Here is a 19,832-nt window from a genome sequence, read left to right as displayed (position 1 = left end):
AGGCCCTGTCTGTATGGGTACAGAATGACCACTTGAGTTCAGTGATCACATCTACATTCATGGCAAGATATAGATAGAAGATATTCAGCCCTGCCTGGACTCATTGTTAGAAAAAGCAGGACACCTTTCTAGAATCCCCTGGCAGGTTTTTGCTTGAGTCTGTTTGAAGGGGAGGGGGAGGAGGGGCGGTGAGGAAGGAGAACTTAAAGCACAAGCTTTCAAAGCCAATACATTTGGATTTAAATTTTGGCTCTATCAGTTAGGTAAATTACTAAAATCTCTGTTTTAGCTAGTAGATCTGTAAATTGGCAGTAAGAGTAGTAGTTAACTCAAGCTGTTTTTCAGTTGAGATATAAATCACAAAACAAAATTCACCATTTTAAAATACACCATTGAGTAATTTTTAGTATATACATAAGGTTGTACAACCACCAGTACTGTCTAATTCCAGAACATTTTTATCACCTAGGAAAAAAACCATATTCATTCACAGTCGCACCCCATCTCCCTACCACTGATCTACATTTTTGTTTCCATGGATATGCCTATCCTGGACATTTCATATAAGTGGAATCATATAATATGTGGTTCTTCATGACTGGCTTCTTTTATTTAGCATAATATTTTCCAGGGTCATCTCTGTTGTACCATATGCCAGTACTCCATCCACTGCAACTTTTAAAAAATGGTGGTTAAATATGTATGACCTAAATTTTACTGCTTGAACCATTTTTAAGTGTACAGTTTTGTGGCATTAGTACATTCATGTTGCTGTATAATCATAACTGCCGCTCATCTCCAGATCTTTTTCATTTTCCCTACCAAATTCTGTTAAACAGTAACTCTCCCTTTCCCCCCTCACCCCAGCCCCTGATGACTTATCCTACGGTAGCTTTTTATAAGTGCACTCTGAATTTAATTTATATAGGTTAAAATACTATAAAATAGTTGTTAGTATTTTAAAGTGATTTTACTAGTGAATAATTATGTCTATATCCAGGAACCTTTTGTCAGTTTAGTGATAAGAAGGAGTTATTTTGTTTGTACCTTTATTTATATTTTGTTTTAAATAATACATCATGCTTAGAAGTGGAATTTTTTATTACTTTAAAAATGCAGTTTATTACATATAATTTATATGTGAGAAAATGCACCCATTTTAGTTATACAGTTTGAGTTTTGAAAAATGTTTGTATCATCACTTTAGTTAACATATAGAACAATTTCCATCACCCTAAAATGTTTCTCCCATGCTCCTCAGCAGTCAGTATCTTGCAAGTCCAGGCCATAGGCAACCACTGATCTACTTTTCGTCACCACAGAATACTTCTGCCTATTGTAGAATTTCATATAAGTGGAATATTACTGTATCCTTTTTATGGTTGGCATCTTATGCTCAGCATAATGTTTTTAAATTTATAATTATTGTTGCCTGTTGTATTTCCTTTTATTACTGAGGATCACTGTCTTGTATGGATTCCCCATATTTTGCTTATACATTTGTCAGTGGACATTTGGGTTTATTTCCAGCGTTTGTCTAATAAAGACATCATGAATATTTGTGTATCGAATATGTCATATGCTTTTCTTCTCATGAGTAGATATTTAGGAGTGGAATTGCTGGGTTTCTATTTTACTAAGAAATTGCCCAACAGTTTATATCAGTGTGGTTGTATTATTTTAAACTCCTGCCAGGCGTGTGTCGGAATTCCAGTTGCTACACATCCTCACAGTACTTGGTATTGTCATTTTTAAAAATTTAGCTTTTCTTGTATACAGCCATGCCACCCTGAACAAGCCCAATCCTGTCTGATCTCGGAAGCTAAGCAGGGTCGGGCCTGGTTAGTACTTGGATGGGAGACCACCTAGGAAGACCTGGTGCTGTAGGAGTAAAAAAAGAAAAAGATTTTAGCTATTCTTGTGGTGTATAGTGTTATTTCACTCAAGCGTAAACCAGAATTGCAGTTTATTGATTTAGAATATGAACTAGATATTTTAGCCAACTAAATTCTGTCAGCCAATCACAAGTTTCTTCCTGTTTTGCCCTGTCAATATTAAGAGGTTGCTTCAAGAGCATGGAATTTAAGCAGAGATGTTAGTTGGATGACTTTAATAGCCCATTACAGAACTATAGTTAATGGAATGTACTTATTTCCTCTGTATTATTATTATGCGTATCAGGTAAACCAGGTTGCTAGGGCCAGGTGGTCCAGAAACACTTTGCTTTCATCACATACTATCTAAAGTAGCTGTGTTTTTTATCCAGGAGTTTTGAGATAAAGAATGTTGAATGTTGACATTTTATGGGGGATGACAGATAAATTTCATCTTCATCCCCCATTCCCATCAGAAATTCCTAGTACTCTTATGGATTCTGAGTCCATATCTAGGTTAAGTAAAGAAGATAAGAGTGGCTATATGTATGCTGTGTATTTGACATCCATTATTTAGATCTAGGAAATGATTCATGAAAGCCCTGTCCATAAGTATGCTGGGGAGATAATGTAGTGGCGAAGGCCGAGGACTCAGACTTTGAAGGTTGGTGTTCCAACTCCACCACTTACCAGCAGTGTGATTGACTATAAGTTACATAGTCCCCATGACTCAATTTCTCCATCAGTAAAGTGGAGATGGTACCGATGTCTGTAAAAACTTAATTAATACATATATTTGGTATAGTGACTGGTATGTATTTCTAGCTGTTAGTAACATTACTGCAGAAATTACTCATCAAGCAAAAGTCTTTATGTGAAGGGTAGCCATAAGAAGTAGATGACTTAATAGAATGATAAATCAGGTGAAAGCCCAGAGCCTATACAAATATTTTTTTAATTGGAAAATCCAATTTCAGAATGCATCGTTAGAATGTTGATTATTTTATAAAGAAATCTGAAGATGCTTAATTTCTTATTATCTTGGCTCTTTTTTAAAATTGTTGACTTACTTCAGCTTAAGATAAGTTTGTTGTTTAAGCATTAGATGACCTGCATAAAGAAGAGTTAGGGCCGGGGGGTTATGAGAAGAACTGAAACTAACATTCATTTTCATTTAATGGAAAACAACTAATTACTTATAACATTGTTTTTAAGACGTACTATGAATTCAAAGAAAGAATATGTGAGTCAGCTAGGTAATCTAAAGGAAAACTTCTTAGTGGAGATAATATAATTACACCTGATGTTGTGTTTATGTTCAAGAGTTGAAAGAAAACCATATAATCAAACATAGGTAACCAAAAATTACATGGCTCCAAGAGGGCATGACAAAGCATTAAGTAAATTGAACGTATCTCAGATGAGCCAGAAAGCTAATTCTGTTTTGGAGGAGAATGCCTGATTGTAAGGATGGAAGTAGAAAAATGGATGGAGGTCTATGGAGCTAGCAGCAGTGCCTCTTTTCATTGCAGGGTGCTTATATACCATTTGAACTTAACTTTGTTTGTCAGTATATGCTAGACTTCAATAAGAATGATTAAATATGTGTGGTGATTATGTTGTTTGCTTTTTAATTCTTCTTTAGGCCCTAATAACAACAACCCTCAGACCTCAGCTGTGCGAACCCCTACCCAGACTAATGGTTCTAATGTTCCTTTTAAGCCTCGAGGGAGAGAGTTTTCCTTTGGTAAATGTCCATTTTATTTTTTTTATTTCATAATTTTAAATAAAAGGAATTAATACAAATATTTTACTAGGCGAATTGTTTTTGTAAGTCAGTATATATTAACAGTCAAAGGCACACAGACTATAGAGTCAGACTGCTTGAGTTTAAATTCGGTGCCATTATAGTTATAATTCTGTAACCTTGGGCAAACTGCTTAACTTTTCTGTGCCTCAGTTTCCTTTTTTGTAAATGGGGATAGCATTACTTCCTGCTTCATCGGGTTATGAGGATTTTAAATACTAAAATATTTAATGGGTAGAATTATACCTGGCCCATAGTAGATACTATAATTGTCTTTTGGGAGATTTTTTCTGCTTTGTTTTTTAATTTACTTTAGCATATGTCATTTATTTGTAGCCAACATATTAGTTATATAATAAAACATTTTAATAATGTGTCAAGATTAAAGTAGTTATCAAGACATGACTTAAAAACTTGTGTATTTTCTTATCTTATACTTCTTAAAGATGTACAATAAAATAAGATGAAAAATCCTGATCATGGATATGTATTGGTAAATATTACTAACAACTTAATTATTTTGTTTTTTTACATGCAGAGGCATGGAATGCCAAAATCACAGACCTAAAACAAAAAGTTGAAAATCTTTTCAATGAAAAATGTGGTAAGTTTATTTTGAAACATTATTATTAAAATATAAGGTAGCTTTTAAAAAAATTTATTATTAGTTTCAAGTATACAGTACATTGGTCAGATGTTTATATAGTTTATAAAACGATCCCCCTCATTGCTCTTTCTCTCCTCTGGCTCTCCACCTAGCCATTACATTAATGCTGACTGCATTCCCTATGCTGTGCTCCCCATCTGTCAACTACTAATTTGTACTTCTTTAACTCTTCACCCCATTCTCCCAGCCCCGCAATCCTAAGATAGCTTTTTTAAATAGAAGAACGTGAGCAGAGTAAAATGTTCAACACTTAAATTATGCTGTTGTTGGAGGTGTACGGGTTTTGCAAGCATGAATTTCATAATCTTTCCTGCTTTTCTGAGCACAAAGAAATTTTTAAAAATTAAAATTAATGTGACTTTTAAAAAGAATGTAATTTTAGTAGCCACAACATATAATTTAAAATATATTTTTTTAAAAAGGTTTAGTTTTTAATAAGTTACAAATATGAGAAATGTATGTGTGTATTTTATAGGTGAAGCTCTCGGCCTTAAACAAGCTGTGAAAGTGCCATTTGCATTATTTGAGTCTTTCCCAGAAGACTTTTATGTAGAAGGCTTACCGGAGGGTGTGCCATTTCGTCGACCATCTACTTTTGGCATTCCAAGGCTGGAGAAGATACTCAGAAACAAAGCCAAAATTAAGTTCATTATTAAAAAGTAAGGAAATTAGATGAATTAGTATTGACCGTGAGTTGAGAGTGTTTGCCACTGGGAGATCGGTGCATGGATTCACCTTTGCAGCAGGGCCAACTTTTAACCCTAGTGTCAAAAAGGCTCTTTTAGGCTGTACTTTTATATATGTTTTAAATTTTCCATATTTGGTTGAAAGAGTAAGGAGGGCTCTAGCTTATCAGAGGAGTAACAAATTGATTTTGTTAAATCTGCCCACAGTCATATTTTTAATGGTAATGCTGATGTAATCTAAGCAGTGGTTCAGTTATATAAAACCCTTTTATTCCTCCAACTTAAATAGTATTTTAAATTTCTCTCCTATTTACTTGGAGATATATGAATTAAGTCAACACAGTTGAAATAGATGGGAATAGTTAGAATTAGAAAATACCTATAGATATTCAAAAATTATTTAAAGTTAATTGAAATGAACTTTAGGTTTTGTTAACACTTAATTTTGAGTCGCCTAGAGATGTTGTTAGATAATCAAAGCTGACATCGCCAAGCATGATGGTCACCTTTTGTAATTTTGTCCAGGTCTGTAGAGGTGTGGCCTCTGTTTCCCCTTCCTGATACAGAAAGACTCCTTTGCTCAAGTTTTGACAGCCTATCTTAAGTTTCCATGGTACTCGCATGCAGGGCGCTTCCTATTTCCATTCTCAAGTCTAGCACTGAATATATCCAGGGTATCATGAAACCATGGGAAGAACCATTTAAATTAGATAGTGCTGAGGGGGATGTTATAATTAGTCTTTTTGTATGTGTTCCTTTAGAGAACCTTGCTTTTTTGTTGTTCTTTATTACTAAAGACCTAATGTATACTTATAGAGAATTACTGGCTTTTCAAATCATTTACTTGTTTAATTTTTAATGTTTTACTATTGGATTATTAGCACACATGTTTTTTCTTTTGTTTTTAGGCCCGAAATGTTTGAGACAGCAATTAAGGAGAGCACCTCCTCCTCTAAGAGCCCTCCAAGTAAGTGTTCTTGCTACAGAAAACATACTGTTAGAAATTGGTTTTGTAGCAGTGGTTGAAAAATTGTTTAAAGAATAGCTATTGAGATAAAACCAGGAAAGCTCATTCAGAATTGGGGTTGTGACTAGTTTATGATTTCAGTCCTTTGTTAATTGAGAATTTGTACGTGACTGATGCTGTACTAAGCATCAGAAGGAAAAGAAAAGGTTAAAAACAGTCTTTCAGGAAGCTTAATGATGCTGAGTGACAAAACATTACATGAAAAAAACAAACCTTCAATAAAAGTTGGGTTAAAATGCTATTTTTGTGTAGTCTGAATTATAAGCACATTATTAGAGAAGATACTATATTTTGTACATGTTGTAATCTTAAATTTCTATTTTAAGGAAAAATAAATTCGTCGCCCAATGTTAATACTACTGCATCAGGTGTTGAAGATCTTAACATCATTCAGGTGACAATTCCAGGTATGATTTCTCTGCCTTTAGCATAGTTTGTGGAGTGTTTTCCTATTCAGTTTTTTTCACTTTCATGATAATGGTCACTGGAATTTGCTCAAGTCATTCAGGGATGTCAAGTATAATAGCACCTTGCTGAGTTCTCTTTCCCGCCCCCAACAAATTGTTAACCAAATACATTACTTTGTCAGTTTATTTCTAAACATTTCTAGGCATTAATGGACTTGCCATGTAAAACCTGTTGACCACCACCCAGATGCCTAGTGTGTTTAAAAAATCAGTATAAAGCAGTAGTAAAACTTTTTATGATAAGAATAAAGCTGTAGCATTGTTGTTGTTGGTGGTGGTGGTGTTTTTGTTAAATCGTTTGGTTAAATCATTTTAATCTTGACCTGTTTAAAATATTCCAAAAAATGAGTTACACATAAAAATTTACTTGGACTAAAATAGCATTATTAAGTTTCATGTTTTAACTGTTTTTAGACGATGATAATGAAAGACTGTCTAAAGTTGAAAAAGCTAGACAGCTAAGAGAACAAGTTAATGACCTCTTCAGTCGAAAATTCGGTAAGTTTTTCATTTGTATAGTACAACTTGCAAAACAAGGAAATTTTGTTTCAATGTTATTTTAACAGTAAATTATGCTCAGATAGTTGTAATCTTGCTATAAAAAAATAAAATTATAACTATTTTGGTTTTGCTAAAGCTTATATGTAAGGCTGTTTGAAGTGTACAAAAACCTTACTTAACAGTGGAGGAAGTCTTTAAAATAAATGTTGGCCATGTGCTTTTTAAACATTCCCTAAGATGATAGGTTAATCTGTGTTTTTATGCTGTTTGTCTCATTATAGGTGAAGCTATTGGTATGGGTTTCCCTGTGAAAGTTCCCTACAGGAAAATCACAATTAACCCTGGCTGTGTGGTAGTTGATGGCATGCCTCCTGGAGTGTCATTCAAAGCTCCCAGCTACCTGGAAATCAGTTCCATGAGAAGGATTTTAGATTCTGCTGAGTTCATTAAGTTCACAGTCATTAGGTGAGTGAGAGTTCCCTGCTTGGTCATCAGAATGAACCTGCAGATCATGATGCTAAGTCATCCTCCAGAAGGTAGTCATATGTAGTAATAGAATCAAGTTTACCATGTAATGAAACGAACAAATAAAATACTTTAGTTATTATACTGTTAGATTCTCTCCTCTCTCTGCTGATTCTTTTAATTCTCCAGTTTTTAAGGCAAGGTGTTAGCAAACCATGGCCTGCCTGTTGACCAGATCCAGCCTGCCTCCTGTTTTTATAAAGTCTTGTTCAAACACAGTCACATCCGTTTATTTACATTTTGTTGTCTGTAGCTACTTTCATGTGATAGTGGTAAAACTGAGTTGTTGGGGCAAAGGCAGTATGGTCTGTGCAAAGTCTTAAATATTTATTATCTGGCCCTTTACAGAAAACTTATGCCAGCTCCTGTCCTAGGCATCTCAGGAATTCAATCCTAAGGCAGCTGGGTCATTTCTGTTTCTTCGTCTGTACGATAAAATTGTAAAGGTTTCCTTTGAGAGCATCATCAGCTCCTTACCCACAGAGTAGGCATGATGATTATACCCACCCTCTAACAGCATTATGAGAATTACATTACTAGTATGTGCTTATCACAGTAAGTATTCAGTAGATGTTCTCTTTGCTCTCCACCTAAGGAAAAAGTCCCAAGGTATCTTCAGTCTTCTCTTCTAACTCACAAAAACTTGGCAATCAATAAATCTGCCCCAGTCAGTTCATTATCAAGTTCCCACTGTCTCTAGTATAAAATACTTAGCACTACACTCCGAAATAGCTAATGTATTACCTTCCCAAGTCTTTTTCTTATCCAGTCCCATCTCCTTTCATTACCCTTTCGCTAAAAATTCCATGTTTTTGTCCCACTTAACCAATGTTTACCCAGGGATCTGAGAAAAGGCCTACTTTCATTAAACCATTTCATTAGAATTACTCTAGTCCCTTTTCCTTGTTTCTATTTTTTTGTTTTTCTACCACCTTTAATGTAACATTTTCTAATAATGTTCTATATTAGCTCTTCATTTATTTTTATATTTATCGATTAAAAAGTATAAGATTAAAAAGTAGTAGATAATATTTTTCATTTTATCACTTGTGACGGGTTAAATATTAGTTGTATAAACTGAATATACTTGTAAATTCTTGTAGAGTGAATATAAACTTATAATTTCTTTCCTTAGACCATTTCCAGGACTTGTGATTAATAACCGTGAGTACTTCATAAGTCTTGTTTTCTTTTCTGGAATGTGAGAAAGTTGGATGTGTACTTATGCACTTAGCTCACAGAGCATAAAATTTTATTTCACCTGTCACAGTAACCATGCAAATGCAGACTCATAGTAAGTTTAGCCCTCAGTGTTAAAGCACCAGGCACCTTCTAGACATAAAATTGGGCAAGTTGCTTAACTTTTAAAATCTCAGTTTATTCATTCACAAAATGGTAGTGATATTAGTACCCATTTGGAGAGTTTTAGAGCATTTTAAATGACTCATATGTCAGGCATCTAAAACAGGAATCAGCAATCTCCTGCCCATGCTTGTAAATAAGTTTTATTAAAACACTACCAGGCCTATTTGCTTATGGCAAGAATTAAGAAGTTGCAACAGAGAATTTGTGACCTGCAAATCCTAAAATTTACTAACTGGCACTTTATGGAAAAGTTTGTTTACCCCTAACTTAGAACAGTGCCCAGCCTTAGCGAATGTCCTCAGTAAATACAATCTATATTCGTTATTATTACTACTACTGTTGTTACTTTTGCTGTTGTTATATAATTGCTGTATTGGAATAAGTAGTAGTCTTTTAAATGGGATTTATTTTGCTTATATTACTATTAAGCATGGCATCTGGTAGACATTGTGCTCCTAACTATTGTTGCATGAACAAATTGAAGTGTTCTTCCAGTTCCCTGGTGCTCATATTATTTTAAACAGTGTTTTTAGCAAAACTTAAGTGTGCTAGAATGTTTTATGTTCTATTAACTTTATTAAACTTTATAAAGTGAGAATGATCCTTTTCTAATACCATTGGCATTTCAGTTTTTTTTTTTCTAATTGGTGTTATTATTCTAACTCTTTAAAATCCATTGAGTATTCACTCTATAGTTTATTCATTGGGAAAGTGTAAGCCTCTTTAATTTCACGTTCAGGAGTTTTCAGTGACCATTGAGCAGCAGAGCCTTATGAATTGGTTTGCCCCCCGACCTGAGATACGTGCTGTCATTAGACCTGTTCCCTGCCATTCTGTATTTCTTCACACTGTTGACCCTGTTCTCTGACTTTCATTTTTCAGGGTCAAGGATTTGGTTACATCTCTTCTGCCTCCAAGTTTTGAGTTCTGCTTTATCATAAAATTTATTCATTTGTTTGTACTCCCAATCCCTGAGTTCTTTTTTTTATGGATTCTGTTTTTAGTATACCCTCTCTTTTGACCAAGTATGTTAGTACCTGGTAATATCAGTAATTAAAGAGAGGTATATCTTACCTGATAGATTTTAAATCATGTTTGTGACATTCAGCTTTAATCACACCAGGGAACTTTGTTCATTTAAAAAAATCCCATTATTTATTTTTTTTCTTTCAAATTTTTTTATTAATCTTAATTCACCTATCTTTGTAATTTTTAAAGAACATTGTATTTTAAGCTTTTTCTGCCCCTTTTATGTTTAAAATGTTTAATTTTGTTCTTATCCTTGTACAGTAGTCTAATATAATTTTGTAGTAATTATTATGAATAAGTTATTTTGATAGGACATACCAGAATTCTTAATGTTTGTTCCCTTCTTGTCGTAAGGAAAATAGTGCCTATTATGTTATGACAAAATTAGAATATCAAAATAGAGAATGTATGTAAAAATGCTTTTAAAATATAACATCATGTCATTAATTACTAAACAAATTTGTTTTATTTTCAGAGTTGGTTGATCAGAATGAGTCAGAAAGCCCAGTGATCCAAGGTAAATTAAGCAGGGTAAAACGTAGAAATATTCCTACTTTTTCAGTAAAATGGATTAGATAAGATTATGTGGCCTTACATTCTTACATTTGCCTAACTTAAGGAGTCAGTTACACAGAACACATAAGTGTGTGTACACACACACACACACACACACACACATCGCTCTCTCTCTCTCCTCTCTCTCTCTCTCTCTCTCTCTTTGTTTCTTTGACTCCTACGTTTGAAAACCTGTATAATCTCAATCTGTAGGTCCTGATTGAGAACTGGACCACAAGCCATTTGATCCCACTGTCCTAGGTCAGGTAAAATAAGTCAGGAACCTTAAAACCGATGGCGTAGAATGTAATTTTTGAATGAGAAGGTCATCTTTTAACTTTACTCTTTATGCCATTTGTTTCTAGTGGTAATTGTCAGCCAAACTGTGCTAGGAAGAAACGCGTATATTATAGTTTTAAATTTTTCTTAGAAAAAAGTGATTGGGCTTGCTACTCTGATTCATTGAAAGTAATGAAAAGCTTTTATTAAAAGGAAGCTCACAGAAGAAAGTGGGGTGGGAAGACATAAAGAAGGAGCTTCTTTCTTTCACATTAGAACTGTGCCAATTAAGATTATTATTTAAGACTGCTTTTGCTTGTATATGCTAACTTAAAAAGTTTTAGAAAAGTAGAATTTTGAAAGTTTAGTTGAGTAATTGTGTGTTTAATCCCAAGAACCTGTGGCTGTTGTTTCATCTTAGACTGGAGAACTTTCTCTCCTCTTCCTCCCTCTTACTCTTTAAATAATTGAAAGCCATTTTCGAACAGTGTTACAGTAAATCTTTTTGTGTTTCTCTTCAGAATCAGCTGAACCAAGCCAGTTGGAGGTTCCTGCAACAGAAGGTAAAAAGGGTAGTCTGGTTGTCAAAAAATGAAGTTCCTTAAGACTTTTATTAGGACAAAGGACTTATTGTGTTTTTATATCTTTTAAACTAGAACTGTAGTGGTTTTGTTCTTTTGTTTTTGGGTGAATTGGATTTGTAGCTTATGCCCAGAAACATTGTGTTCAGAGATGACTCATGGTTTCTTTTGCTCCATTTCCCCTAAATGACTCTTCATGAATTCTGAAACAGTGGAATGACTACTATATAACCTCGATAGTGCTGATCTTTTACATACATAAGTAATAAGATGTTTGTTACTTTGAAAACATGGTAGCAAATTTTAAAACTTACTGCTAGAGAAACATTGTTGAAATCTCTGAAAACATTATTTTTAGTGCCTTGTTATTTCTTTTAAATCATATTAGTAAATAGTTTGGTATGAGTGGATTTATAATTGAGCAAGTTTACATTAATAATACAATGAAACAGTTCCCTTTTGTTTTTCTTGATAGAAATAAAGGAGTCTGATGGAAGCTCTCAGATCAAGCAAGAACCAGACCCTACGTGGTAGACCTCTTCCCTCCTAGGGTAACTCAACTTCTGTGTCTGGGATGCCATGTAGTGTCCATCTGAACACACCTGCATATTCATAAGCTAATTTGTTTTCCCTGCTTCAGCCATAAATGGTGACCTCACCTTCAGGGCATGTGAGGTCCAAGTATAAGCCATATCACTTGGTTTGAGCTAGAAGATTCAAGCAGAGATTTTCCTTGGATCAATATATGTCTGTCAATCAAAGATGTAAATGTACTTTTGCCTTAAAAAGAAAATATTTTGTTTTGGTCAGCAGGGTAAATCTTGTCCTCGCCATTGGAATTCACCAAGTCAGTATTACTACGCTGACTTTTCCCCTGATCGTCATGGTAGTATTTGCAGAGTCTGGCTGAGCTGCACAGTCCATTGTGCTTCTTGTTGTGTAGTTAAGTTACATGCCTGATCCTATTATTCTAGACTTCTTAAACTTGGCCAGGTTGATAATAGGAGTCACTAGATTGGCAGTCAGCAAAACTTGGTTCTCATTTCTATTGAATTTCACTAAGCCTGAGCTGTTGAATGTTTAGGTGATAGTTAACAGGACACAGCTTGACAGTATTGATCTGTACCTGACAAGGCATTTTTTTATACTGAGACTTTTTTTGTCATGCTATTTGCTATGTATTATCAGTTCATGGATTTAAGTGCTAAGTTGTGATATGTATGAATGTTAAATTTCTATAATCAGATTAACCTGTTTTCTTGCTTGTTTGTTTTCTCTCCTGTTTTAGCTTAAAGTATCAGTGGGTGAGAAGAGCTTTTCGGACCTGTTACTGCCCCAAGCTGTGTAATATACTTGTATAACAGAAATACCTTCTATACAAACCTTTTTTTCTACTTTTAGATAGAAATGTCTACTTTTTCAGCAGTTCTGTGAATTGAATTAAAGAGCAGAGTGACTGTAGATTTGGAATGGCTGGTTTACTTTGGAATGTATTATAAGGATTTTACAGCAATGCTGGAAAAACGACAGGGAAAATGACAGGGATGAATCTCACCAGATTTTTTTTATGGATTCAGCAGAGCCTTCAGCTATGGTGTTTATTTTCCAATCAAGTGAAGATATCTCTTACTGGAACATCTCAGCTTCTGCAGTGAAGAAAACACCTGTGATAGTTTAGTTCTTTAGTTTTTCTATTTGAAAAATCATTTAAATGATCCTTTTGTTCACGGCTCTCCTTAATGACTGAGTGAACAGTTAGTATCTGTATATTTGACTAAACCTTTTCCTAAGCTATCTATCATGGTTCATACGTTTTTTATCATAATTAAAAAACAACCATCTGGATTATCTAATAGCCGGTAAGAGGTCAGTATCTCAGTGTGTGGCTTATAGATGGAATACAGAGAACCTCTTCCACATTTACTTTTCATCCAAATAAAATGCATGGTGTACCAGAAGTTTAAGATCAGGTATGACTGTTTGGGCAAGCTAAATGACACTAAAGCCTCACTATCATGTAACCTGTTGTGGTGTGGATTTCTTTGGAACACTGTTCCAGCTTGAATCAATCTCAAGGGGTTTTCATTGCCGTCATTATTTTATAATTCTACTTGTAAAATTGAGGCTCCAGTGTGGGGAATGAAGGGTCATAAGCTAATTATGCACCCACTGATATTCTGCGCCATTTGTAGGAGAATCTTACACATGTTGAGATTTCACAGACAATAAGAGTTGTAAAATCCAAGCTATATGAAAAGCTAGAGTATGTGATGGCATAGAGTGTTCATTAGCTTTATCACAATATTCACAATGGAGAATTATATTACATGGTAGCAGGGATAGGCATTTTTATGTGTTGCTTATATTTTACCTCAAATTAAAATGTAGATATAGGGTAATAAATAAAATCCATCCATGCCTTTCACACACTAATTCATTTCTTTCTAAGGTGTTTTCATGATTATGTGTGGGGAAACTTGGCGGGTGGTTGGTGGTAGGTGGAATACAAGATGAGGGTTAGGTCGGCACTGTTTGGAGGCTCAGGTCCTCACAAGGACACCATCGTTCATGGTGTTTCTGAGACCACTATGCATCTAGTTCAAGCTGAGTCTGGAGCCTCCAACTTTTTATCTGTGACATGCCAACTGTGTGCAGCTGGAGTATGATTTTGAGGTCAGAGTCCCACCCCAGGCAGAGCACATACATTAGCTCTTCTTGTGTACAAATTACATTGGCGCCAGATAGTTTCTGTTGTCTTAGCGTAGCCCTCTGCCTCTCGTGTACTCTACAGATTTGTGCTCAGGAAAACCAATTTGTTATTAATCTACCAACAGACATTAGGAGGAGATAAAGTATATACAACCATGCTGTCACTCACACCTCCCATCCCAGCTACTGGAGAATCATGTCCATCCAAAAGCTGCTTTTAAAAAGGGAGTTAAGCTCCTATACGTAACTTTTTTAACAAAAATTTTGTGGGTTCGCAGACTTAACCAAGGATATTTGTTTTCTTGTCCAGTATAAGTATATCCAGTATGAAAATTATATATGCGTGCATACAGATTTTTTATGTGTACTATGAAAGCATTTTTTTTTAAATGTTCTCAACATCTGCCAAGTAGACCAATTCCTGTACTCTGTACACAGCATGGAATCAGTGTCACATCCTCCACATAACTTTTTTAAGGTTTAAGGAATGCTCTCCTACCCTATTCTGGCTCTCCTCTAAAAAACAAGCTTAATTTCTTCAAGAAATGTTGAACATCAGGTAAGGGGCACTGTGCTGCATCTGTCTTCTGGCAGAGTGTGGCGGTGGGATAAGTCATTCCTGTTAACTTACTGTCTCCCGAATCGTGATGTGTCTCAGTCTCTGCTCTCTTACAGTCGGATGTTTCTGAGTAAAGCCTCCCTTAGAACAGCACTGTTCCTGGCAAGGGGACTACCTTACCAGATTGCCTCCTTACCTGCAGTGGCAAAATAAGCCCTGGTACCACTGCTGTGGGCTTGTTTAAAGGTGGGTGGCGGTGTCACCCTGGCTTGCTGCATCCGTGCCCAGGAGCAGTCTGTAAGATGAAGCCATCAGCTACCTGTGTTAATGAATAGGCAGGCGGTGCATCCATAAATGAGAAGATAAATAGTATGATTCCTTGTGGGGATTAAACTTGCCCACCAAGATCTTTATGAGTTCAATAAGGACCAGACTAAAAAACAAAATACAGTTCCAGTAGGTCTTATCAGTAATTCAGTGTGCTTAGTGTTTCTAAAACAACATCCTGATTTCGTAATAGTTCAAAGTTAAACATTATTTTACCAGGGAATGTAGAGTGACTGAAAACAGCCTTCATGACCAAATCCAAGCTTCTAGACAGCTGTTCTCAAGTATATTTTCATCAGAAAGACAATAAAACGGAAGAAATATGTATATAGTACAAATTAAATTGTCAGTGGAGCTGGGCTAAATGCTGCCCTCATCTCAAGCTTTGGACCTTCCACGGTGGGGGTGGGGAAAGCAAAGCTACGTCCCTGGAGCAGCCTGTGCCCTTAGGCTAGAGTGCAGCCCCTGCGGGTGGGGCTGAGGCATGCTTCTGTCCTTTGCCCATCCTGTCTAGACTCATACTCAATGCACAGAAGCTTGCCCTTTCCAGCAGCAGGCACACCATAAGGGACCTTGATTTTTTTTTCCCCCATTGGTTTAAACCACCTATGATATGTGAAGTGAGGTTAGGTATATTTACTGTGCTCACAGGTGGTGTTGCCAAGGTTGCTTTGAAACTTCAGAAATGAAGAAGTAAAGACAGTCAAGTAGTTACCTCAGTCTCCTTTCCCCTCTCTTACCCCTTCTCTTCCCCCCTCTCCCCACTCCTCTCGAGACAGAGCTCTCACTTCAGCCCAGGTCTGTAACACTCAGTCTTCCCACACTATAGCAGGCAGCTCTAGTTCCCTTTTGGAGTAAGTTAGCCCCTCTCTCTTCTTACTTTCCCCCGCAGGGACCAAAAGGGAAGGAAGATTGACCAGATCTTTCCAGTTTCTACTTAACACTGGTCTAAAATTCAGGGGAGTTGCACATGGCCTAACCACTGGTGGGCAGATGGTTATTAACACCAGGGAGCTTGCCCGGAAACACACTGCCCAGTACTCGTCTTCCTCAGTGGAAGCCCCATTTCTTCACTGGTATGTGTTTGGGAGACGAGTTCTCCCAGGGATGCCTTGGTTTCCCCAGAAGGAAGGAGGCGAGATTTTAGGAATTTTATGTGACCTATGGGCCACTTTAGTGTGTCAGCTCTTCCCTGTGCTGCTCAGACCTATGTTCATTCCAGTGGGTCGAGCACAATTTTTTTCCTTCTGTTTTGACCTCTACAGGAGTTGCTTTGCCCAGCCTCTGCAGTTTGGATTCTGTTTTACTCCAGTATGTGACAAGACATAATTAGCTTTCTGCACTTCACCTCATGGCTGTAAACCTTTGTTCAAAGAATAGATTTGAAGCAGATTGCAGCTGATGGTAGAAATCGAGTGTCTAGGAACCTGGTGGCCTGTTACTGAAAACAGTTGAGTGGACCTAGCCTTGCCTGGCTGCTCCAGAGGGGCTTCCTCAGCCCTAGAACTCTTGAAAACAGCAAAGGAGGGTTGATTCACTCATGGTTTCCCTCAGCAATAACGCCTCGTGTCTTGCCTCCCCCCTCCTGCCCTGTCTCAACCCCAACCACACATACCTGTGGTTTTATTTTGAGGAAGTGTCAGAAAGTTACCATTGAAAGTAAGCTATGATACAATACCCATTTGTAAAGGTGTTTCCTCCGGATTTCTTTCTCAAGAGGCAAGAGTAGATGGTTGATGGGAATTTTGTAGTATCAACATCATGAGTGGTCTCAAGGCTGCTCGTCTGAACCCTGCAGTGCTTCAAATTCTATAAAGCATAATGACTTATCAAAACCATGCCCTTGGTAGTACCTGGAGGATCTGATGAGTGTTCCACTCATTTCAGTTAAAAACGGGTAGACCCACCCAGAGGCAGCAGAGGAACAGAACGCCCACCTCCTAGATTGTGAAAAGGTCTATTCATCCTCTGCAATTTAGACTAAAAATGTCCTACCCCATATGATGAACAGCCTCGATCTAGGGAGAATCCTTGATAAAAGCAAGTGCAGGTTTCCAAAAGGGCATGGTTAGAGCAGGTGTATGCTGTACGGTCATAAAGCCATAGCAGGTGTTGGCTTTGTTGGCCTTCAAGAGATGAGCTTCAGTCTCGCAGGTAGCATTTTTAGCCTGGTTCTTGCAAGATGGAATAACCAGCCACTTCACACATTTGTAAGCCAACTGTCCGCAAGAGACCTGCCCCGTCAGTCCAGACATGTGTGTCTGCTCTCCTGTATCCCTTTAGAATTGGCAAAGGTACTGAGCCATTGGCAAGTCCCAGCCTGACTTCATCAAACTGCCAGGTGACTTTCCTGCACTCTGTCTCAGGGCTGAGGGGTACAGAAATGATCTCGCAGCCCTGGTGACTGGATCCAGAGACATGGTTTACTCATTACTGGAATTAGTTTCAAGTTCAAACATCACAAAGCTACTTGTGGTTGCAGCTTGCTGCTGGATTTAGCCTTGGTGGTTGGTTGATATTCAAATAACCACAAGACACATCTGGACCCACTCAGCAAGGAAGAGCGGAGGTGGAACAGACGCAGGCCAGGCCCTGGGGCCTCCCTGGTGACCTTGGCTTTGGAGCAGACTGGCTTGTAGTCACCATTCATTAGATGTTTGCCGAGGGCCCAGTTAGTGTCAGGAGCTCTGCCAGATGCTGCAGCGCAGTGAGACACACAGCCCTGCCCTGCCCCGCCCTGCCCCGCCCCCAGGACTCCCAGGCTCCTGTTTATGATCTTGCTGTCTTCAGCCCAACCTGGTCTGGGAAAACCTCCATCTTACCCCCTTTAGGGCCTTCCCTCTGCTCCATGCCCAGGCAGAGCAAAGGCTAAGCTCTCCCCGCTGCAGACAAGTGCACCCCACACTTCCACGTACCTCTTCACCTACAGTTCTCACAGAGAACACAAGCCTACCGTGTGGGGTCCCGAGCCTTGTGCAGGTGGTCTCAGCAATCTGGAATGCCTGTTCTTGTGGGATGCAGTGACCCCAGAAATAGAAACACTTGTTAGTGCCATTTTACAGGTGAAAAAACAGGTTTCATGCTTGAGTTAACTTGCCAAGAAGCACACAACTAGTGGAGTCACGGTTCCAAGCAGGTTCATGAGTATAGGGCCACCATGCCCATAGCCAGTGGCCAGTGCATGCATGTACTCCCATGTCCCTGGGCCAAGGGATGAAGGAATTCCCACAGTGCGTGGATCCCAGGGGTGTGACGAGGGTGTGTCCTGAGCCTGTATCTCGAGTGTAGGCACCTGGTTCCCTTCTGATGAGACTTCAAGGTCCATCCCTGACCAAGCCATAGCCCATTCCTGGTCTGATTTTGCTGAGAAAGAAAGACTCAGTGTCCATTGGGAAACAGATTGTGAGTGGCCTACATTTCTACACAGAGACCCTGCTTGCTGTTAGAGCCTCAGCCCCACACAGCCAGTGTCACCACCAAGTGGCTCCTCTGGCTACCAGTCAGCAGTGACTCAGGGACCATATTTACTCTAGGCTCCAGGTAAGAACTGGTCCTGTGGGTTGTCCCAGGAGGCTTTCATCACAGGGCCTGGTATGGGAATCCAAGCTGTGTTTGCTTGAGAAGTGGCAGGAGGGCTTTAAGTTAGACTTGGGGAAGAACTGTTGCAGAGTGAGGGCTGATTTATTCCAATCCTGAGAAGCCCTAAAGACCCTCTTCTGTGACCTGACAGAGGTCACAGAGGGCAATACTTGGCCTTTAGGCTCTGATGCCAAACCCCCCTCCACACAGCCTGTCTCCATGGTCCAGCCTTGAGGATTTCCTGGTTGAGGAATTGACTAGCCCAGCCAAACTGGGTAAGGCCTGAGGCTGGAGAAAATGGCAAAAAGTGAAGATTCTTGAGGCCAGGCTGGGAAGCCCTGCCTCCCCTCCACTCCGGCCTGATGTGAACATGTCCTTCTTTTAGGGTGTTCATGCAGGCTGGCTCCTCCCTTATGAACCCCTCAATCATCGTTCATTCACATATTCAAGAATAAGGCAGGGAAGCCCTGCCTTATTGCTGACTCCCTGTGTTCAAGTTCCAGCTCTATGCTTACCAGTTGTGACAACCTATTTACTTCTCTATGCCTCAGTTTCCCCATGTGCAAAGTGGGGAAATTGTACCTACCTGAGAGCCTCTGTTGTGAGGATAAGATGTGGTTATAGATAGCACTCCTGACCAAGGGTAGGGCCTCCTCTAGCACTCAGTGGGAAAGCGGAGGGATTCTGGGGGCTCAGTGTTGATCTCATACCAGATGATATATAACTAGATATCTGCTTTATTATAAGCAAAAGTTTATAATGATTAGTTAAATTGTACATTTTCTTGCAATTTTCTATTATTTCACAATTTAAAAGTTTTAAAAGTTTAAAGTTTGTATTTTGTGCCCCCCAATCTTATATTTATTCATTACCTTCTTCATTTTCGTTCTTTTTAATCATTTGAACACTCACTTGTTTCATCTGTGCATTAAAGTAAATCCTATCATTCTGACAAGACTATGAGCCCGCTGACGGAGGTCACTAAGGTAAAACATGAATTCCTGTCACTTCATGCTTTGGGCATGTCTTCTCTGCTGAGTGCCATGTGAGGAGCAAGGCAAGCCATGGGGAGGCCACAGGAGGGAAGTGGAAAGGTAGCAGCTGATGGCCTGGGGCTGCTGTGGCTAGAGTGCATAGGACAGGGCAGCCTGGCCAGGCAGTTAAGCAAGAGTGGAAAGACCGGAAAGACCACTGGGAGGAAGGGGAGGAAGTGCTGAGGGTCATAGACCCTGCACCCATGAGGAGGTCCTGCTTGCAGCAAGCCCTGCTGGCTGACTTCCTCTACCCTTCCCCTC

At 38.3% G+C, this 19,832-nt stretch overlaps 1 protein-coding gene and 1 pseudogene across 11 annotated transcripts in view; both read left to right on the top strand.

Moving 5' to 3' along the window:
• The window catches only part of GTF2I (general transcription factor IIi), a 93,796-nt gene extending 80,000 nt beyond the window's left edge, over window positions 1-13,796 (top strand). For all 11 annotated transcript variants that reach the window (XM_039849090.1, XM_039849093.1, XM_039849092.1 and 8 more), the window contains 12 exons: window positions 3,520-3,621; window positions 4,220-4,285; window positions 4,824-5,007; window positions 5,943-6,001; window positions 6,388-6,468; window positions 6,943-7,026; window positions 7,311-7,494; window positions 8,690-8,718; window positions 10,424-10,465; window positions 11,304-11,345; window positions 11,839-11,914; window positions 12,652-13,796. In XM_039849090.1, the coding sequence (XP_039705024.1) occupies window positions 3,520-3,621; window positions 4,220-4,285; window positions 4,824-5,007; window positions 5,943-6,001; window positions 6,388-6,468; window positions 6,943-7,026; window positions 7,311-7,494; window positions 8,690-8,718; window positions 10,424-10,465; window positions 11,304-11,345; window positions 11,839-11,897 (932 nt within the window). In that variant the 3' untranslated portion in view covers window positions 11,898-11,914; window positions 12,652-13,796. The remainder of the gene's footprint in view (window positions 1-3,519; window positions 3,622-4,219; window positions 4,286-4,823; window positions 5,008-5,942; window positions 6,002-6,387; window positions 6,469-6,942; window positions 7,027-7,310; window positions 7,495-8,689; window positions 8,719-10,423; window positions 10,466-11,303; window positions 11,346-11,838; window positions 11,915-12,651) is intronic.
• On the top strand, window positions 1,772-1,890 carry LOC120591854 (uncharacterized; annotated as a pseudogene).
• Window positions 13,797-19,832: the final 6,036 nt, after the last annotated feature.

The sequence above is a fragment of the Pteropus medius genome, unplaced genomic scaffold (genome assembly GCF_902729225.1).
Source record: "Pteropus medius unplaced genomic scaffold, Ma_sr-lr_union100, whole genome shotgun sequence".
NCBI classification, from domain to species: Eukaryota; Metazoa; Chordata; class Mammalia; order Chiroptera; family Pteropodidae; genus Pteropus; species Pteropus medius.
The sequence above is the reverse complement of the archived record's forward strand: the minus strand, read 5'-3'. Positions and strand labels throughout refer to the sequence as shown.